At 37.7% G+C, this 16823-nt stretch overlaps 2 protein-coding genes across 4 annotated transcripts; one reads left to right on the top strand and one right to left on the bottom strand.

Moving 5' to 3' along the window:
- Positions 1-165: 165 nt before the first annotated feature.
- On the top strand, positions 166-5110 carry LOC127649438 (centromere protein L-like). The gene is made up of 5 exons (XM_052134523.1): positions 166-210; positions 579-732; positions 844-1095; positions 3490-4041; positions 4132-5110. Exons 1-5 carry the CDS (start codon positions 194-196, stop codon positions 4204-4206), a joined length of 1050 nt encoding a protein of 349 aa, XP_051990483.1. The 5' UTR covers positions 166-193; the 3' UTR covers positions 4207-5110.
- A 26-nt stretch (positions 5111-5136) lies between these two features.
- Positions 5137-15662, bottom strand: LOC127649437 (kelch-like protein 20). 3 transcript variants are annotated; one of them, XM_052134521.1, is made up of 12 exons: positions 15544-15662; positions 14610-14976; positions 14277-14483; positions 9490-9648; positions 9182-9276; positions 8849-8964; positions 8211-8394; positions 7971-8114; positions 7677-7810; positions 7082-7290; positions 6833-6939; positions 5137-6547 (listed from the first exon to the last, which is right to left on the bottom strand). In XM_052134521.1, exons 1-12 carry the CDS (start codon positions 15636-15638, stop codon positions 6463-6465), a joined length of 1902 nt encoding a protein of 633 aa, XP_051990481.1. In that variant the 5' UTR covers positions 15639-15662; the 3' UTR covers positions 5137-6462. The 3 variants fall into 3 exon arrangements, 2 of the variants coding, with proteins under 2 accessions (XP_051990481.1, XP_051990482.1); XR_007971294.1 differs by having other exon boundaries at positions 6533-6547; positions 7039-7290; XM_052134522.1 differs by lacking the exon at positions 5137-6547 and having other exon boundaries at positions 7061-7290.
- Between the last annotated feature and the right edge of the window lie 1161 nt (positions 15663-16823).

The raw sequence follows: 16823 nt of genomic DNA, 5'->3' as shown, positions 1-16823 counted from the left end.
CATTTTATTCGATTTATTTATCTTGCTCAATTTCATCTCGAGTCGACTTACTGAAGAAATATATAATAAACTTTTCACCCGCCCGCATCAATCGATTCGCATTCCTGTTTGGCACCGTTGTATGATGGGAACGCGGGAAGTTCAAAATCCTCTTCCGGTATTTTTGTCTCGGTCGGGTGTGTTTTTGTTCTTCATGGACGGGAGAGGCAGGTACGGCGAATATAAGAGTTTAACTCAACATCAATATTTACACACGACTTGATTATCAAACTTATTTTAAACACTATTTGTATGAGCTTCTTATTTATTACACGGAAATGACAGTATTTTATGGCTGTCTTCACTTTGGTTAACCGCTATTAGTAGCGACTCTGAACTGCTGTCTTTTGTTTTCTGATCAGTATGTGTTTGATTAAGGAGGTTAATGAGTCTCAAAATGACATTTGGATTATATTCTAACCGTGAAATTACGATGTGTAATAGATTTGATTCATTGACAGTTAAATTGTAGAGCAACGCAAGACAGAGGACAGTTCCATTCAGCGGAATTATATCTGTTAATTCTATTGCCCCTGCAGTACCACTCCTGCCAGCAGGCCTGTTACTCGCAGAAGCAAGAGTTATGGTCGGAGCTGTTTGGAAGCACCGTCATATTTCTGGCAGACAACAGGACATTTAACAGTCTTGAAGGTCCCAACTAGCAGAGGGGCTGCCAAATCACAAAACATCACAGTAAGCTATCATGGAGATTATCCATTTTGTCCCATATTTTGAAAATATTTCTATGTAATCAGTGTACTGTGGCATGAATTTTAAATGTCTCTCTATGTACTCTTTCTACAGAATAAGGTTGAACCTGAGCACATTGCCCTCCTGGTGAAAAATGAGTGGAAGCTGTCTTACGTCACCCCTTTGCATGGCTTCAGACACACACAGCTAAAGTTATATTCCAAACATCTCTCAGCCTTCATTGTGGCAGAAAAACAACAAGGAGTTGCAGTTGAAGTGGGGTTGGAGCTGGGATTCAAAGTCACATTTACTGCAGTTCTTGGAATGGCTGAGACTGAGGAGGATGCTGAGACGGTTTTCATTCAGGTGAGTCTGAAAAGGCATCTTAGTAGTGGTCAACCTAAATTGTTTTTCAAAATCCAATGGCAATATCTAGAGAATAGGGTGTCTGATGATGGCTGATATAAGGTTTATATATTGATATGGATGTTCCAATACTGGTAAAGGAATTTGGTCCAATACTGCGCTCATGTACTTGTATTCGTGCTCGTAAAAATGCTTAGATACCAAAAACGATATCATCTGAGGTATGAATGTGATTGTTTTTGCATGCTGAAAGTTTACACAATCACATTATGTCCTAGTATGATTATTTACTGCAAATGATGCAATTTAATGAGATAAATATATAGGCTTATTAGGGATGTCCCGATCAGCTTTTTTGGCCCCCGATCCGATATTTAAATATTAAATATCTGCCGATACCGAGTCCCGTTCCGAATCTTGTATTTGCCTAGATAATAGAGCTGCAGACTGTTTTTTTGTTTGTTTACAAAAATAACTAAGTAAACAAAGTAACTAAAAGATGTCTTCAGCTTAATGCTTTTAACTTATTGCAGCTAGCATTTTTGTAAAACTCACATATAAAATCAACTTGTACTTAGAACGGTGCAATAGCTTATTTTAACTTGTAATATTCAAGTACAAAAGTAAATCACAAATCCACTGAGTTCTGTATGGATATAGAAATCTTACAAATGGTGTAAGCAGCTTGACTTGAATAGTCACTACAAAAAATGTATTCTATAAAAACGAATTAAAAATTTTGCAATTCCACTTAAAAGTGGCGTAAACAGTTACCCTTGAACAGGCCCAAGTTCAACAATTATGAAACAGTTATTAATAGTTCTGTTGTCGATATCAAAATGCCATTGTGACATTCTGACAACCAGTAAAAACCATGAAAGCATCACACACCTCAGAGATACTTTCAAAAATAAGAAAAATATATTCATAACAAGCTCTAAAACTGCTCCAGTGAGAAATAATTAATATCTATGGTCTGTTTGCTGTCTTTGAGTTTTGCTGTAACACAAATCACAAGACGCGATGTTGTTATTGAAGGTTAAACAGTTATATTTATTATTAGTGGTATTGTGACTAACATTAATCTGATTTAAATTGGGATGAGTAACTGATGATGAGATATTGAGAGCACCTGATGAGTGCATGTCTGTGATTGACACAGAGAGAGCTCATGTTAAAGAGAGTAAAGCTAAAAGCGCTCATGATTGCTTTAACAGTCTCTATCACTCAACACAATGTCTGATTGTCACAGATTACATGATTTGTGGTTTAAAAAATAAAACTGGGTCATGAGCGACCTGCATTTCTGGAGGTGAGAAGCTACCATCAAAAACACAGAAATGTAGAGCTTCACTCCAAAATAAAAGCTTCTGCCAAAATGGAAAAAAAGTATGATATAAATATATCACTACTGTATTTAGTTATGTAATTTTCACTGTAATACTAATAATAATAAATCAATAATAATGATCTTATATTTAAGCAAAATCTCACATCTGTGATGGTCTGTTATGCAGCACTTTATTTGACAAAACAAAGATTTTTAGAAGAATATTTCAGCTCTGAGTTTCATACAATGCAAGTGAATAGTGACCGGACCTTTTTAAGCTCCAAAAATCATAAAGGCAGCATAAAAGTAATCCATACGATTTCAGTGGTTTAATCCATATCTTCAGAAACTATATGATAGGTGTGGGTGAGAAACAGATAATTTTTAAGTCCTTTTTTACTATGAATTCTCCTCCCTGCCCTGTAAGTGGCAATATGTATGAAGAATGTGAATTGCCAAAAACAAAACAAGAAGAATGTGAAAGTATATATTTATAGTGAAAAAGTGCTTAAATATTGATCTGTTTCTCACCCACACCTATTATATCACTTTTGAAGACAGATTTAACCATTGGAGTATTATGGATTGCTTTTATGCTGCCTTTATGTGATTGTTTGAGCTTTTAAAATTCTGGTCACCATTCACTTGCATTGTATGGGTCTTCAGAGAAGAGATATTCTTCTAAAAATATTTGTTATGTTCATTAAGGTGAGTAAATGATGAGAGAATTTAACTATTCCTTTAAATTAAATTACTTTGCTGACATTAGTTTTTATGTAACATTTACTCATGTGATTGAAAACAGAAAATTATTAATTGATTATTCAAGGTTTTTGGTAGAGTTCTGATAACCTCAAAATAGCTAAATATAAGAGGAGTATTTGGCTTGGATGATATATTGGTCTAACATTACTTTTGATTACTTGAATTTTTTTTTTTTCCCATGTATAGCTTTTAGGCTTGTTAGTTTTGTTCAATGTTTGGGTGAACCCACACAATCTGCGGTGACTGTGTGCAATGAACAATGGCAGATAAATGTCATTTTGATTTCTCTCTTCTTTCAGATCCAGTCCAAACCAGTGTTTGCTGCAGCAGGAGACTCACCAAAAGTGGTTTGGCGTGGTTGGCTCTCATGTGTCAATGGTGATCCTGAATACCTGAGGTCGCTTCCTCCTGATTTTGTCAGCTTACCTTTGTTTTGCACCAGTGGACCTGAGTCTCTTACGTCTCTGGTTAAATCCTGGTTCGAGAGAGCTTTTGACTGTAACTTTGGCACTTTGAATTTGAATTCCACTACTCTGAACTGGCTGGCTGCTTTGTGGACTGGCTGCCATCCCACCTGCAATATCAGATACCTGAAGTTGGCCTGGAGCTTGCCCACACAGCCACCATTGGATATCTCGTATACAGTAAACCCACAAGATGCGTGGGAGCTCTGGAGCAGTGTTCACCCAGAGGAGAGTGCCGATGATGGGATCGATATCAAGGAGGTCGAGTCTTTCATGGCTGGTCTGGAGACTCATTTTTTCAGACATTTTAAGATCTACCTGTCTGCTGGGAAACTTGTAAAAGTATCTACTGCTATTGGATCAGCACATCTGGATGGGAAAATTAAGGTAATCATACAGTTGTCTATATTTACCCAAAGTTGCTTCTTATTTTCTATGACTATTCGTGTTTTGTAACGTTTCTTTTTTTCTCTTTAGATTGGAAACAGTGACTACATCACCACCTTACTCACACTGCTGACAGAATGTGCCCTTCTGAAAATGCCAACTTAAGATCTGCAGCATATTTTAGATTTGTAAATAACTTTAGATATATGTGCAGTCCCTTAACTTTTAAATCTTTTAAAGGCTTTTTGTCTAAAGTCTCAGATTTATTTTTTTAAATGTTCTGTAAAACATGTTTGTCTTTCTTCAAACTTTTAAAATGTAATTGTCTTGTTTTTATTCTGCCTTTTTTCTTTACTTTAAATGGCCAAACGTTTTTTCCTGGCAAATAGCATTATATCAGTCTCCCAGGCTTTGATTAATGTGATACAACAACTTGTCTATGATGTGTAAATAGTTAACTCTACATGTATAGCTGTTCATAAATAGTTAAGATGTGAGACATTTATTGGTGTTTACATTTGTCTTTCAAATTTGGTATATTATAACATGTTGTTCTTTTGACACATTCCACCCTATGTAAAACACTTGGGGAAGGTTCTGTGATCTTTACACAGTTAATGGTGAAAGACACCAATTTTGATTTTTATGTATCCAAAGTCATTTCAGGGGAATGGAATTACCCCATTATGTTACAGAATCTCACAAGCATAAGTTTGTGTTGTGAGAGTAGATAAAGTTATTGCTTTGAATTGCAAAAGGTTGGTTTCTTATTTTTAAATGATTTACCTTGACAGCCTCTGTTTGGGATTTAAATTTGAGTCATTCTCACTGAAGACACACCTTTCATTTAAAAAATGTCATCATAAAAGGACTAAGAATGTGCAGAACGAATGCCTTTGAATTGAACAACTGCTAGTCTCTCGGTGAAGCATAAATCTAAGTTGAGTTCTCATATCTGAACAAATCCCCCAGTTTGCTTGGGAAAAAATAAAGACATTCTGATTAAGAAATAGTTTTTTTACTTTTTATGTTTGAGGTATTTAAACGTCATGGTAAAGGTTGATCGCTTACAAACACAATTTCAGAAGTGCCAAACCTTTGGATTATTTTTCCATTTTTTATTTTCACTTTCAAGGTTTTGAAATGTATGACAGTTGGTGAACATCTTTCAAATTAAATAAGATCATTAAATATATATTTAACAATATTTCAACAAGAGGTTAGAACATATAACTTTCCTGTGAGAAAATAATGGTGTTCAATTGACAATTAGGGCAGTTTCATGTTATATTCAATAACAAGCTCAACATATTGTTTCTGACCATAGATGCGGGTCATTGCTTTTTTTATTATTTATTGTTTTACAAATTTCAGATTAAGAAAAAATAAAGAACATTTGTCATGGGTCCTCAACAATAAAGAACAAAAATGCTCAAGACAATACATCCAACCATTTTTTCCTAGAAAACAATTACAAACTTTAATAGAAAAACTCTTATTGGTTTAAAGTGCATGGACTTGATTCATTGATGCATTCTGTTATAGAAAGTAAACTGATAATACATCAATCCTGTTTTGGACTGCTTTAAAAAATAGCTTATTTCTGCACAACCATCATTAGATTGCAAAAGGGACTGCATTTTCAGCACACACAGACAAAAAAAAAATTGGATCAACTAATCCGCATCAGAGTTTAAAAACTCAGAAAATTACAGGGGTGTCATTTACTCACCCTAATGTTCCAAATCTGTGACTTCTGTGAAACTGAAGTATATATTAAGAAGAATGTTAGCCTAGGTCAGCGTTCACTTTCATTACACCTTTTCCAATACATTGACAAGGAATTGTGAGGCTTTCTGCCTAACATCTCTGTGTTCCACAGAAGTAAATTAAAAAAAAAAATATATATATATTGGGTGAACTTTCCCTTTGAAGAAAAAGAAATGGTAGAGATATCACTGTGCATCCAATTAATAAACATCAATGAGTTCATAAAACAAGAGGCCTTCACATCACTCCCCAGCAATGTGTTTTAGGCTACTGTAGTTATTCTTCAATGCAGTCAGACCAGCGTAGGCCCTTTCCTTCCAGGAAAACATGTTTAGTTTGGCCTCCACAGATGTAAAATAGTTTACTAGTGAGGGTTAATGCTTTTCTTGGAGGTTTTCAAAGTCCAATAAAAAGTTGCATTTGGATATGCTCAAATGTGAAAGAAACCGAATTTAAAAAATTGAGTAGTGGTCTGTCCGTACAGATGAGTCTCCTTGGAGCAGCTTCAGAAGATGGTATTCCTTGGCTTTGCCATTTCAGTAACAAGAGGCAGAATTCAGTCTTAAAACAGGCTTTTCTCTTGCATGATGCTCAATGTCTCTATGAGGCACAAGCTATGGTGTGGCATCTGTGGGATGGATGCGGAGTTTGTTACCATATATGTGATTCACAGTGAGTCATTTTTATTACACCAACTCCACCTCCCAACCTCCTATAGTTCATTCCACCATAGAGCCTAGAAAATAGAAACAAACAATTAGTGATCCGCCAATCAACTACAATGTGATTTAAAGGGGTCATTTAACTTTATTCCCTGATGTCCATTTAAAATACTAGCTTTTAGACATAAGTTTTTAGCACCAATAAGTCATAATTAAGATCTTTATGACGATTTTTGAGCTCTGACAGTCACAGAATGTTTTGAATAGTACAATGAACTCTTATCCAAAATATCTAGAATTTTGATTCCTCATGATATGAGCCCTTTAATTTGGTGTTGGTTTTGCAAGTAGATACTTACCTCCACGTGTTGGCATCAGGATCATAGACTTCTATAGTTTTCAGGTATGTGGTACCATCAAATCCTCCTACTGCCATCAACTGGCCATTTACTACAGCTAAACCAACCTAAAAAAAACAAAGAGAGAGATTGACTGTTGGGCTATTCTTCTACATGAGGCTGATATAACCTCTGAGGTTAGAAAAAAGCGCTATATAAGTGCAGACCATATAAGATCACAGCTGTGACCTGATAATCTCAAACACGAACCCCACTCCTTCTGGATGTCATCGCAACCACCGGAGACCACTGATTGGTTCTGGGATTATATCGCTCAGCGCTACTCAGTTCTGTGGTATCGTCTCTGCCGCCAACAGAGTAGATCATGTCCTGGTACACGGCACAGCCCAGGTGTTTCCGCCGGGTACCCATTGGTGCCACCGTATGCCAGCGGTTCTCCTGAGGGTTATACCGTTCCACTGAAGATATACAACAATAGTTGTAAAAACAACATTCTGCATTCCTTTAGTACACTTTAAATGATGCAGTCCATGAACAATGACTACATTAATCTGATCACGTGGAACAAGAATGCATTTGATTGCACTGAACCTTTTAGACTTCAAAACAAGAATATGGACATTTACATAACTGGATAACATATTTGACACTGTGAATGTATTACCAAAACAAGGCTTGTTCACAAAAGTCAAAGTTGCCCAAATGGTTAATTGCACAGTCATAAAAATAAAAAACACCTCTGCTGCATTTGATCTTACAGGGACACAATGAAAGCATTAACTGCAAGCATAGCAACATTTGAATGCTTTGGATTCAATTCAGTATAACAGAGTTTTGCATTTACCTGTATTTAGAGGGGAGGTGCCATCTGAACCTCCAACTGCATAAAGAAAACCCCCTAATACGGCTACAGCCACACCCAACCGTCTAGTGCTCATAGAGGCAACTCGAGTCCACTTGTTCTCTTTTGGATCATACCTGCAAAACATCATAATATATTATGTTATATTCTCCATTACTGAGAATATAAAGCCATGCTCAAACAGCCATTATAGTTCACTTGTCTAGAAATACTAATGAACACTAATGACAATTATAATTACTAATGACTATTAGTGAAAAATGACAATTTACTAACCTTTCTACAATGTTGAGGCAGGAGACACCATCCTGACCTCCCACCGCATACAGGTAACCCGCTAATACAGCAACACCCACACTGGTCCGGCAGGTGCTAGTTGGAGCCACGTCACTGCTCCATTGGTTAGTCTTAGGATCATACCTGACAGAGCCAGCAAAGGGCAGCACTGCTTTGTTTTATCCTGCATTGTTTTATTTACTTTTTTTTAAATATGATAAACGGAATAATTTGTAACACCTCTCCACACTATTAAGATAAGATGAGCCGTCATGTCCACCAACAGCATACAACAGGTCATCCAGAACACTAACACCAACTCCACAACGCCGTTTGCTCATGGACGCCACCATCCTCCACTCATTGGTCTGGGGGTCATAACGCTCAACGCTGGAGATGGCATCGCCACTACACCAACCTCCCACTGACAGACAGGACAATACAGCAACACAAACAGGACTCACTACTGCAGGAAATCTGATATGCCAGGGGAAAAACCTGGAATATGGCTGATATCATTAAAGGGATATTTCACCCAAATATGAAAACTCTGTCATTGTTTAATCACCATCATGTTGTTTCAAACCTGTGTGATATCTTCCGTGGAACACAAAAAGGGATGTTAGGCAGAATTTAAGTGTCAGTTACAATTAATTTGCATTACATCTTTTTTTCCATACAATGAAAGTGAATGGTGACTGAGGCTGACATTCTGCCAGACATTTACCTTTGTGTTCCACAGAAAAAAAGGTCATAAAAATGTTAAACAACATGAAGGACAAAATTGTCATTTCTGGGTGAACGTTCCTTCTAAAACAAAACCAATGGAAGAGATCAATTCTAAGATCAAATATCTATTGGTTCTTTAAAACTCTCACCAGCAAATAGCACTTCCCCACAACGAATGGGTTTTCTGGGGCGGGTTCGAGGTCCTTGCATGAGAGGGCGCTCTTGGGGTAGCAGGAGATAATTCTTGGCTTCATCCACCAAGTCCCTATAAATAAAACAATAAAATTGATTGTCTACATTCCATGAATTGTGCTGGTACATTGTAAGGAGGTAAAAGTAACAATTTTAAATGAGCTATTTTACAAAAAAAGCTAAATCTACCAATGGTTTCACATCAGGTTGATTTGCAAGATAATTTCCACTTTTTTAAACATTTAAATGCATCAGATTAATAGCAAAGGCAACGGGCTCTATACACACACCTGCACTCCTCATCACTCTTGATCAAAGGATCTGAACCCACCGTCCCTACCAGGAACTTCGGGCTCAAAAGTGGAAGACGCACATGCTGCAAAACCTGTTGCCATGACAAATACATTATTTTCATTCATCTCACTGATTTAAGCTTCAATCATATAATTAATTTGCATGTGAACAACTTAGAAATACATTTAAAACAATTTTAAACCTGCTTACATTTTTAATTGATTAGCTATAATTTATTTTCCTCTGAATTCTGAGCATTTATGGACAGCATGCGTATAGTATTTTGTAAACCTTTTTATCTGACCTGTGGCAGCTGAGGCCTGCGTTCCTGAATGCTGTATTTAACCCAGGCCATTACAGCATTAAACACCTGCTCCTCACTCCGAACATTGAGCTCATCACTAGAGATGATGTCGATCAGCTGGTTGGCTGGCAGCAGCATGAACTCTTCACTCTCCATCACCTAAGGCCAGGAACAAACATAATTGGGATTTAATAAATTTTAATGGATAAAAACTCATGAGATGTGCAAAAGAGAGTCACAGCAGGTGTTCTGGGGATTTATTTTTTTGTGGATTTGAGTATAATCTTGATGTGCCCCTTTCAAGTTAATTTAATGATCAGAGTATAGAAAATCTACTCAAAAAATGTGGGCAAATCTGCTTCAAAAAGGCAATTTCAGGAGGTGTTTTTACCTCATAGAAAATACACGAAGGATGCATAAAGATAAAGACGACACTCCAGATTTATATGCACATTTTAGAATGGTGTATGTATATATATATATATATATATATATATATATATATATATATATATATATATACATATACACAGTGGGTACAGAAAGTATTCAGACTCTTTGTTATATTGAAGCCATTTGCTAAAATCATTTAAGTTCATCATTTTTTCCTCATTATTGTAAACACAGCACCCCATATTGACAGAAAAACACAGAATTGTTGACATTTTTGCACATTTATTAAAAAAGAAAAACTGAAATATCACATGGTCCTATGTATTCAGACCCTTTGCTGTGACACTCATATATTTAACTCAGGTGCTGTCCATTTCTTCTGATCATCCTTGAGATGGTTCTACACCTTCAATTGAGTCCAGCTGTGTTTGATTATACTGATTGGACTTGATTAGGAAAGCCACACACCTGTCTATATAAGACCTTACAGCTCACAGTGCATGTCAGAGCAAATGAGAATCATGAGGTCAAAGGAACTGCCTGAAGAGCTCAGAGACAGAATTGTGGCAAGGCACAGATCTGGCCATGGTTACAAAAAATTTCTGCTGCCCTTAAGGTTCATAAGAGCACAGTGGCCTCCATAATCCTTAAATGGAAGACGTTTGGGACGACCAGAACCCTTCCTAGAGCTGGCCGTCCGGCCAAACTGAGCTATCGGGGGAGAAGAGCCTTGGTGAGAGAGGTAAAGAAGAACCCAAAGATCACTGTGGCTGAGCTCCAGAGATGCAGTCGGAAGATGGGAGAAAGTTGTAGTAAGTCAACCATTACTGCAGCCATCCACCAGTTGGGGCTTTATGGCAGAGTGGCCCAACGGAAGCCTCTCCTCAGTGCAAGACACATGAAAGCCCGCATGGAGTTTGCTAAAAAACACCTGAAGGACTCCAAGATGGTGATAAATAAGATTCTCTGGTCTGATGAGACCAAGATAGAACTTTTTGGCCTTAATTCTAAGCGGTATGTGTGGAGAAAACCAGGCACTGCTCATCACCTGCCCAATACAGTCTCAACAGTGAAGCATGGTGGTGGCAGCATCATGCTGTGGGGGTGTTTTTCAGCTGCAGGGACAGGACGACTGGTTGCAATCGAGGGAAAGATGAATGCGGCCAAGTACAGGGATATCCTGGACGAAAACCTTCTCCAGAGTGCTCTGGACCTCAGACTGGGCCGAAGGTTCACCTTCCAACAAGACAATGACCCTAAAATAACGAAGGAGTGGCTTCACAACAACTCCGTGACTGTTCTTGAATGGCCCAGCCAGAGCCCTGACTTAAACCCAATTGAGCATCTCTGGAGAGACCTGAAAATGGCTGTCCACCAATGTTTACCATCCAACCTGACAGAACTGGGGAGGATCTGCAAGGAAGAATGGCAGAGGATACCCAAATCCAGATGTGAAAAACTTGTTGCATCTTTCCCAAAAAGACTCATGGCTGTATTAGATCAAAAGGGTGCTTCTACTAAATACTGAACAAAGGGTCTGAATACTTAGGACCATGTGATATTTCAGTTTTTCTTTTTTAATAAATGTGCAAAAATGTCAACAATTCTGTGTTTTTCTGTCAATATGGGGTGCTGCGTGTACAATAATGAGGAAAAAATGAACTTAAATGATTTTAGCAAATGGCTGCAATATAACAAAGAGTGAAAAATTTAAGGGGGTCTGAATAATTTCGGTACCCACTGTATGTATGTATATATACATATATATATTTTTTATCCCCTTTTCTACCCAATTTGGAATGCCCAATTCCCACTAATTAGTAGGTCCTCGTGGCGCAGTTATTCACCTCAATCCCGGTGGCGGAGGACAAGTCTCAGTTGCCTCCGCTTCTGAGACTGTCAATCAGCACATCTTTTAACATGGCGCGTTGTGTATGACACCACAGAGACTCCCAGCATTTGGAGGTTCATGCTAATCTCAATCCACACCCAACCTACCATACACCCCACTGAAAGAGAGGACCACTAATCATGACCACAATGACCACAGCAACCGGGCCAATTTGGTTGCTTAGAAGACCTGGCTGGAGTCACTCAGCACACCCTGAATTCGAACTTGTGACTCCAGGGGTGGTAGTCATCCTCAATACTCTCTGAGCTACCCAGACCCCCGAATGGCATTATATATTAAACATCTATGTTCCTCAGATAAACATGACAATGTGCCACTTCTCGCACAGAGTACATGTGCTCATGCATTTGTCTACTAAAGTATGCCATTGGTCAAGCAAAAGCAATAAATCTTGGAGAATTTTTACATAAAGGTTGACTTTAACATGGACTTCTACTTAAAAAATATTTTTTTAAATTAAATAAATCTTCAGAGATAAAAATTGAATGCCACACAACCCAAATAAAAACTACTTGGATGTGCACAAATAACGTAAATGACATATTCTGGATTCAAAAAGGCACTTTTCTGCAAAAGAAGAGTAGTCCTATTAAGTTTTTGTTTTGTTTAACCTGTATCACTGACTGGGAACAGATTCTTTATCTCTCAATCTGACCAACGAGGTATCTCCTCTAAACTCTATATAATCAGTCTGCACTCCATCAACAAAATTCTCTCAGCAAATTTAGCTTGGTTTAATTTTCTGATTCCCCCTAAATACTAAAGAAACTAGAGCAGATAGAGGGCCTTATTTTAAGAGCACTACATCTTAAGTGAAGCACTATGCGATACATCATACACACAATGATGGGCATGGTCAAGTTTTGATATCTTCATGCAAGGGTGTGCCATGTATAGATGCAAGTGGGTTGGCAAAATATGCACACAAAGTGCTAATGTGCTGGGACAAGTGGAATTTAATTCTGAGGTTCTTGCACCATCTGCTTCCTATTACATATTCCATTTTCCAAGGTGGGCAAAATCTTCTGCTGTTTTCCAGTGGACTTCTTTAATTATAGGTTCAAATGGGCAGATTCAATTTATGTCAAGCTTTATTGAAAAGATAAACTTGTAAATGCCAATGCATTATAAGACACTATACATACAGATAAAAAAAACTAATTGAATGCTGAAACCTTTCAAAATATTTTGTAAGGTTTCAACACTTGCTGCAAACTTGCCAGAAATGTCCCAATTATTATTTTCACACGCAAATGAGCATGCGATTCACCGCAAATGTTTGCAGCTCTTCACCTGTAGTGGTAAACCTGCAGAAAACCTTTAGCGACAATGAGGAGTTTGCCGCATAGCTCATTTGCACGTGGAAATAATGAGAGACGATTTTGCGGCAAGTTTGTCAGAACTCCCGATTTTTGTCGTTTTTGATACTGGTTCAGATGACTGTGAGTGAGCATTGTTGAGCTGCGCGCTGCCATTTGAGGTTGAATTCTCTATTCTCCGTTCACTAAATCAGCTCCAATGTCTATTATGCCCGGAACATGCGTCACCCATAATTAATAAATGTGCTCTGATCCATAGAATCAGTTTCTAGGATGTGATAGTAGCAGCAGTTGAAAAGAGCATTCAGCTCCAGAAAATTTATGGCAATTTTAGCACACAAAGTGGGAAAAACATTAGAGAATTTTCAGGAAGTGCAAAAAAACAGATACTGCATTAATTGTGTTACTTTTTTAACACGTATACTCTGTTCTCTATATTATTGATCTATTTTATTAATAGCTCTTGAATAATTACTTTTAAAACTTCAAGCAATGTTTAGGAGAAACAATTGAAGGCTACATTATTTTTATTTAATTAGTTAATATTCACATAAATATTCAATTCTTTAAATAAAAGAGTGTTTTCAATCACATATTTGTTTATTTATGCCATAATTTAAAAAAGTTTTGGAACCACTGGTATATAGGCTACAGCTACTCTTAAGCTCTTGTGTTCTGAGGACATTAAATATGTACGGAGGTAAGAAGGTGTACATTTTATATTAGCAAAGAGGGTTCTTCCCATGAGTTAAAAAACAACAGTGTTGCACAGTCATCAGAGAACCCCTAAACTAGTTGATGGAAAATGAGAATCAAATAGAGTATATGGCTAAAATTAAGGGAATAAGGGGAAACCACCCTTTAGAGCTTATGAACAACCAGTTTATTTGTGTCCCCTTTGTTAATAAAAAATAATGCAATATTTTAATCTTGCATTATTGTTTTTATTAACAAAGGGAATTTTTTGAATAATTATATAATCATAAAATTAATTTATGGATATTAATTTAATTTATGGTTACCACAGTGGGCACATTTAGACCTGTGCTGCAAACCGAAAGGGAACAAAAACAAAACAATGAAAACAAGAAGAAGTTTCAAGATCAAAGTCAGGAGACATTAAGAATCAACACAGTGGAGGGTGCGTGGAGAGCAGCCATTACCTCCTGAAAGTTATGCTGAGTGAATTTATCAGCTATACGTAGCAGCTCCCTGCAGGAGTGAGTGTCAGCGAAGGCCCTGATGCCCAGACAGTTGGACGGGTCCAGCTGCCGCTTCAGGAATTCACAGCAGGCCTCCTGAATTTCTGCCAGCTGCAACAGGCAGGCAGCAGGCAGCAAAGTCTGCACATTTCCTTCCTCTACAATTACCTGCAGGTCACACAAGAGCTTACATCACCTTCTTTAATATTGAACTTTTTTACTTTTTGGAGCCACTGTAAGACAATCTACTCTAGTTCACAGCACTACTGAACAATAGGAATGTTAAGAGCATACCTGTGATGTGTACGCAAAGTCAATGAGCAACTCCATGGCGCGCTCATCAATATCCCGAATGACGACTTCCGTCTGCCTGCTTTCGGCCAATTCTCCAGTAAACATGGCTCTGAAATAAGGGCTGCAGGCAGACAGGATCACCCGATGGGCATAAATCTTCTTAGCTCCCACCACCAAAACCACATCGCACAGCTCCCGGTGCTTGCGGAGTAGGTTGATGACCTCCAGCGTCTGCCGAGGGTGCTTGTCCGAGATGTAGGGCATCCTGGCAGGCTGGGGCACACCCTCTGGGAGTTTGTTGGGGTCACCCAAGGTGCAGCGACTTGTGATATCCATGCCTGTGGTATCTAAGCGTGCACTGGTACCCCTTATAAACATGACCAATGGAATACATTATTAACAACGGAACTCGTTACCCTTTGGAGTAATTATTTGAACAGAAACTCGTACACATTAGATTTGGTTTGATTGCAGCAAGGAGTAAGTCATGAGCCATCACCAACTGTGCCTGTGAGTAATACGCTGAATGCACTTTTTATATGTCAAATTGGTTGACAAATATCTGCTCAATGACAACTAACCTAAATTTATTTTTTAAATTACTCGAATACAAAATGTTTAAGTTAAATGTTAAATCATAGCTCATCAAATATTAGATCGCTGGTGATACTGGTAATCAATCTGGCAGGGCTTCAACATTAGTACATGCATGCTCCTTTATACATATTAAACTATAACGGTATGACTTTAACTGTACACATAAATGCATAGTCTGTAAATATACTAATCTATGAGCGAGACTCAGTGTTTACACACAGACGCTAACGGGGTGTCAACAAGCACTAGCTTCGCTTGATTTTTACTGTTCTTGCCGTTTTTATTAGTGGCGATCCTCATTTGAGACACACTGAGAAAAGAGGCATTGCTCCCTTACCTTATTTGTCCATTGAATCGGTCCAGAGTTAATTTTAAGTCGTCGAAAGTTGATAAAAGAATGTGACAGCAAACAGCGAGTTTGCAGGACACCATCCACTTTTATTTTTTATTTTCCAGAGGAATTTCCTTACAGTCACCGGAAATGTATGTTGTAAAATAAAAGTCCTTTATCTAACAGCATGATTCTATTGCATGGATGCCACTATGCCACTAATTATATATATAATATTTAAAAAAGTATGTACACCCGAGGTGATAATGCACCTGTGCATTATTTTTTAACAATTCAGCGGGCCGGAGTCAATTATTCTGCTGTGGTGATTTCCACTATAGCTATGTGAGTCTGATTAGGGCAAAATACATTGAAACATTAAAAGTTATTTTGGAAATTCTAAATAGTTGTATTGATCAAGTCGCGGGGGGTGCGGCTCAATTTATATTTTTATTTTTTCGCTTATACCACGGTTACCACACCTTGGTATAAGCGGAAAGTCAGTTATTACCAACTTGGGTGTGCATTATTTTTAAACAATTCAACAGCCCGTCATCAATTATTCCATGTATATATATATATATATATATATATATATATGTATACACACAACTGTTTATTCCGGTCCTCAAATCTGATTGGACGAGAGACAATCCATGAGTACTGATGGTCTCACACCATCATCACTCGGACGCTTCACTGTGTGTATCACTCCACTTGTGTTCCTGCTGTTCAAAACTAAAGTGTAAGAGCAGTGCAGATGTGTTAAGAGCCACTGTATATGTGACTCTTTACATGTAATTTTTTGACATTACATATGTTAGCCAGCAGGTGGAGGCAAAAGATCATTGTTGTGTGTAATATGAGCCAGTTAGTAAGTCAGTGTCAGTCAGTGTTTACTAGAGATGGTAAGATTCACCGATTCGCATTGGTGCATCGGCATAAAAGTTAATGATGCGATGTATTGATTTAAAAAGTGTGCATCAGATACAAGTTGGCCTTTGTATCGCGATGCATCGTTTCTAACATATTTGCATTGTAAAAAACGATTTATTTATATATAATTATTAGTAGATGTGCAATACTTTTATTACTTATTTGGAAAGTGACCAATTTTTTGTGACCAATATTTTATATGTAGATTGATTTCTCCTCTCTGAATTGTTTCTCCAGCGAGTTCTCTCATTACCACTGCTGCTGTGAACATGACGTATCACAACACTACGTAGACCGAGGCGTGTTGCATAGAACAGGGGTGCCCAATACGTCAATCACGATCTACCAGT

This window comes from Xyrauchen texanus, chromosome 9, assembly GCF_025860055.1.
Source record: "Xyrauchen texanus isolate HMW12.3.18 chromosome 9, RBS_HiC_50CHRs, whole genome shotgun sequence".
Taxonomy (NCBI): Eukaryota; Metazoa; Chordata; class Actinopteri; order Cypriniformes; family Catostomidae; genus Xyrauchen; species Xyrauchen texanus.
The sequence above is the reverse complement of the archived record's forward strand: the minus strand, read 5'-3'. Positions and strand labels throughout refer to the sequence as shown.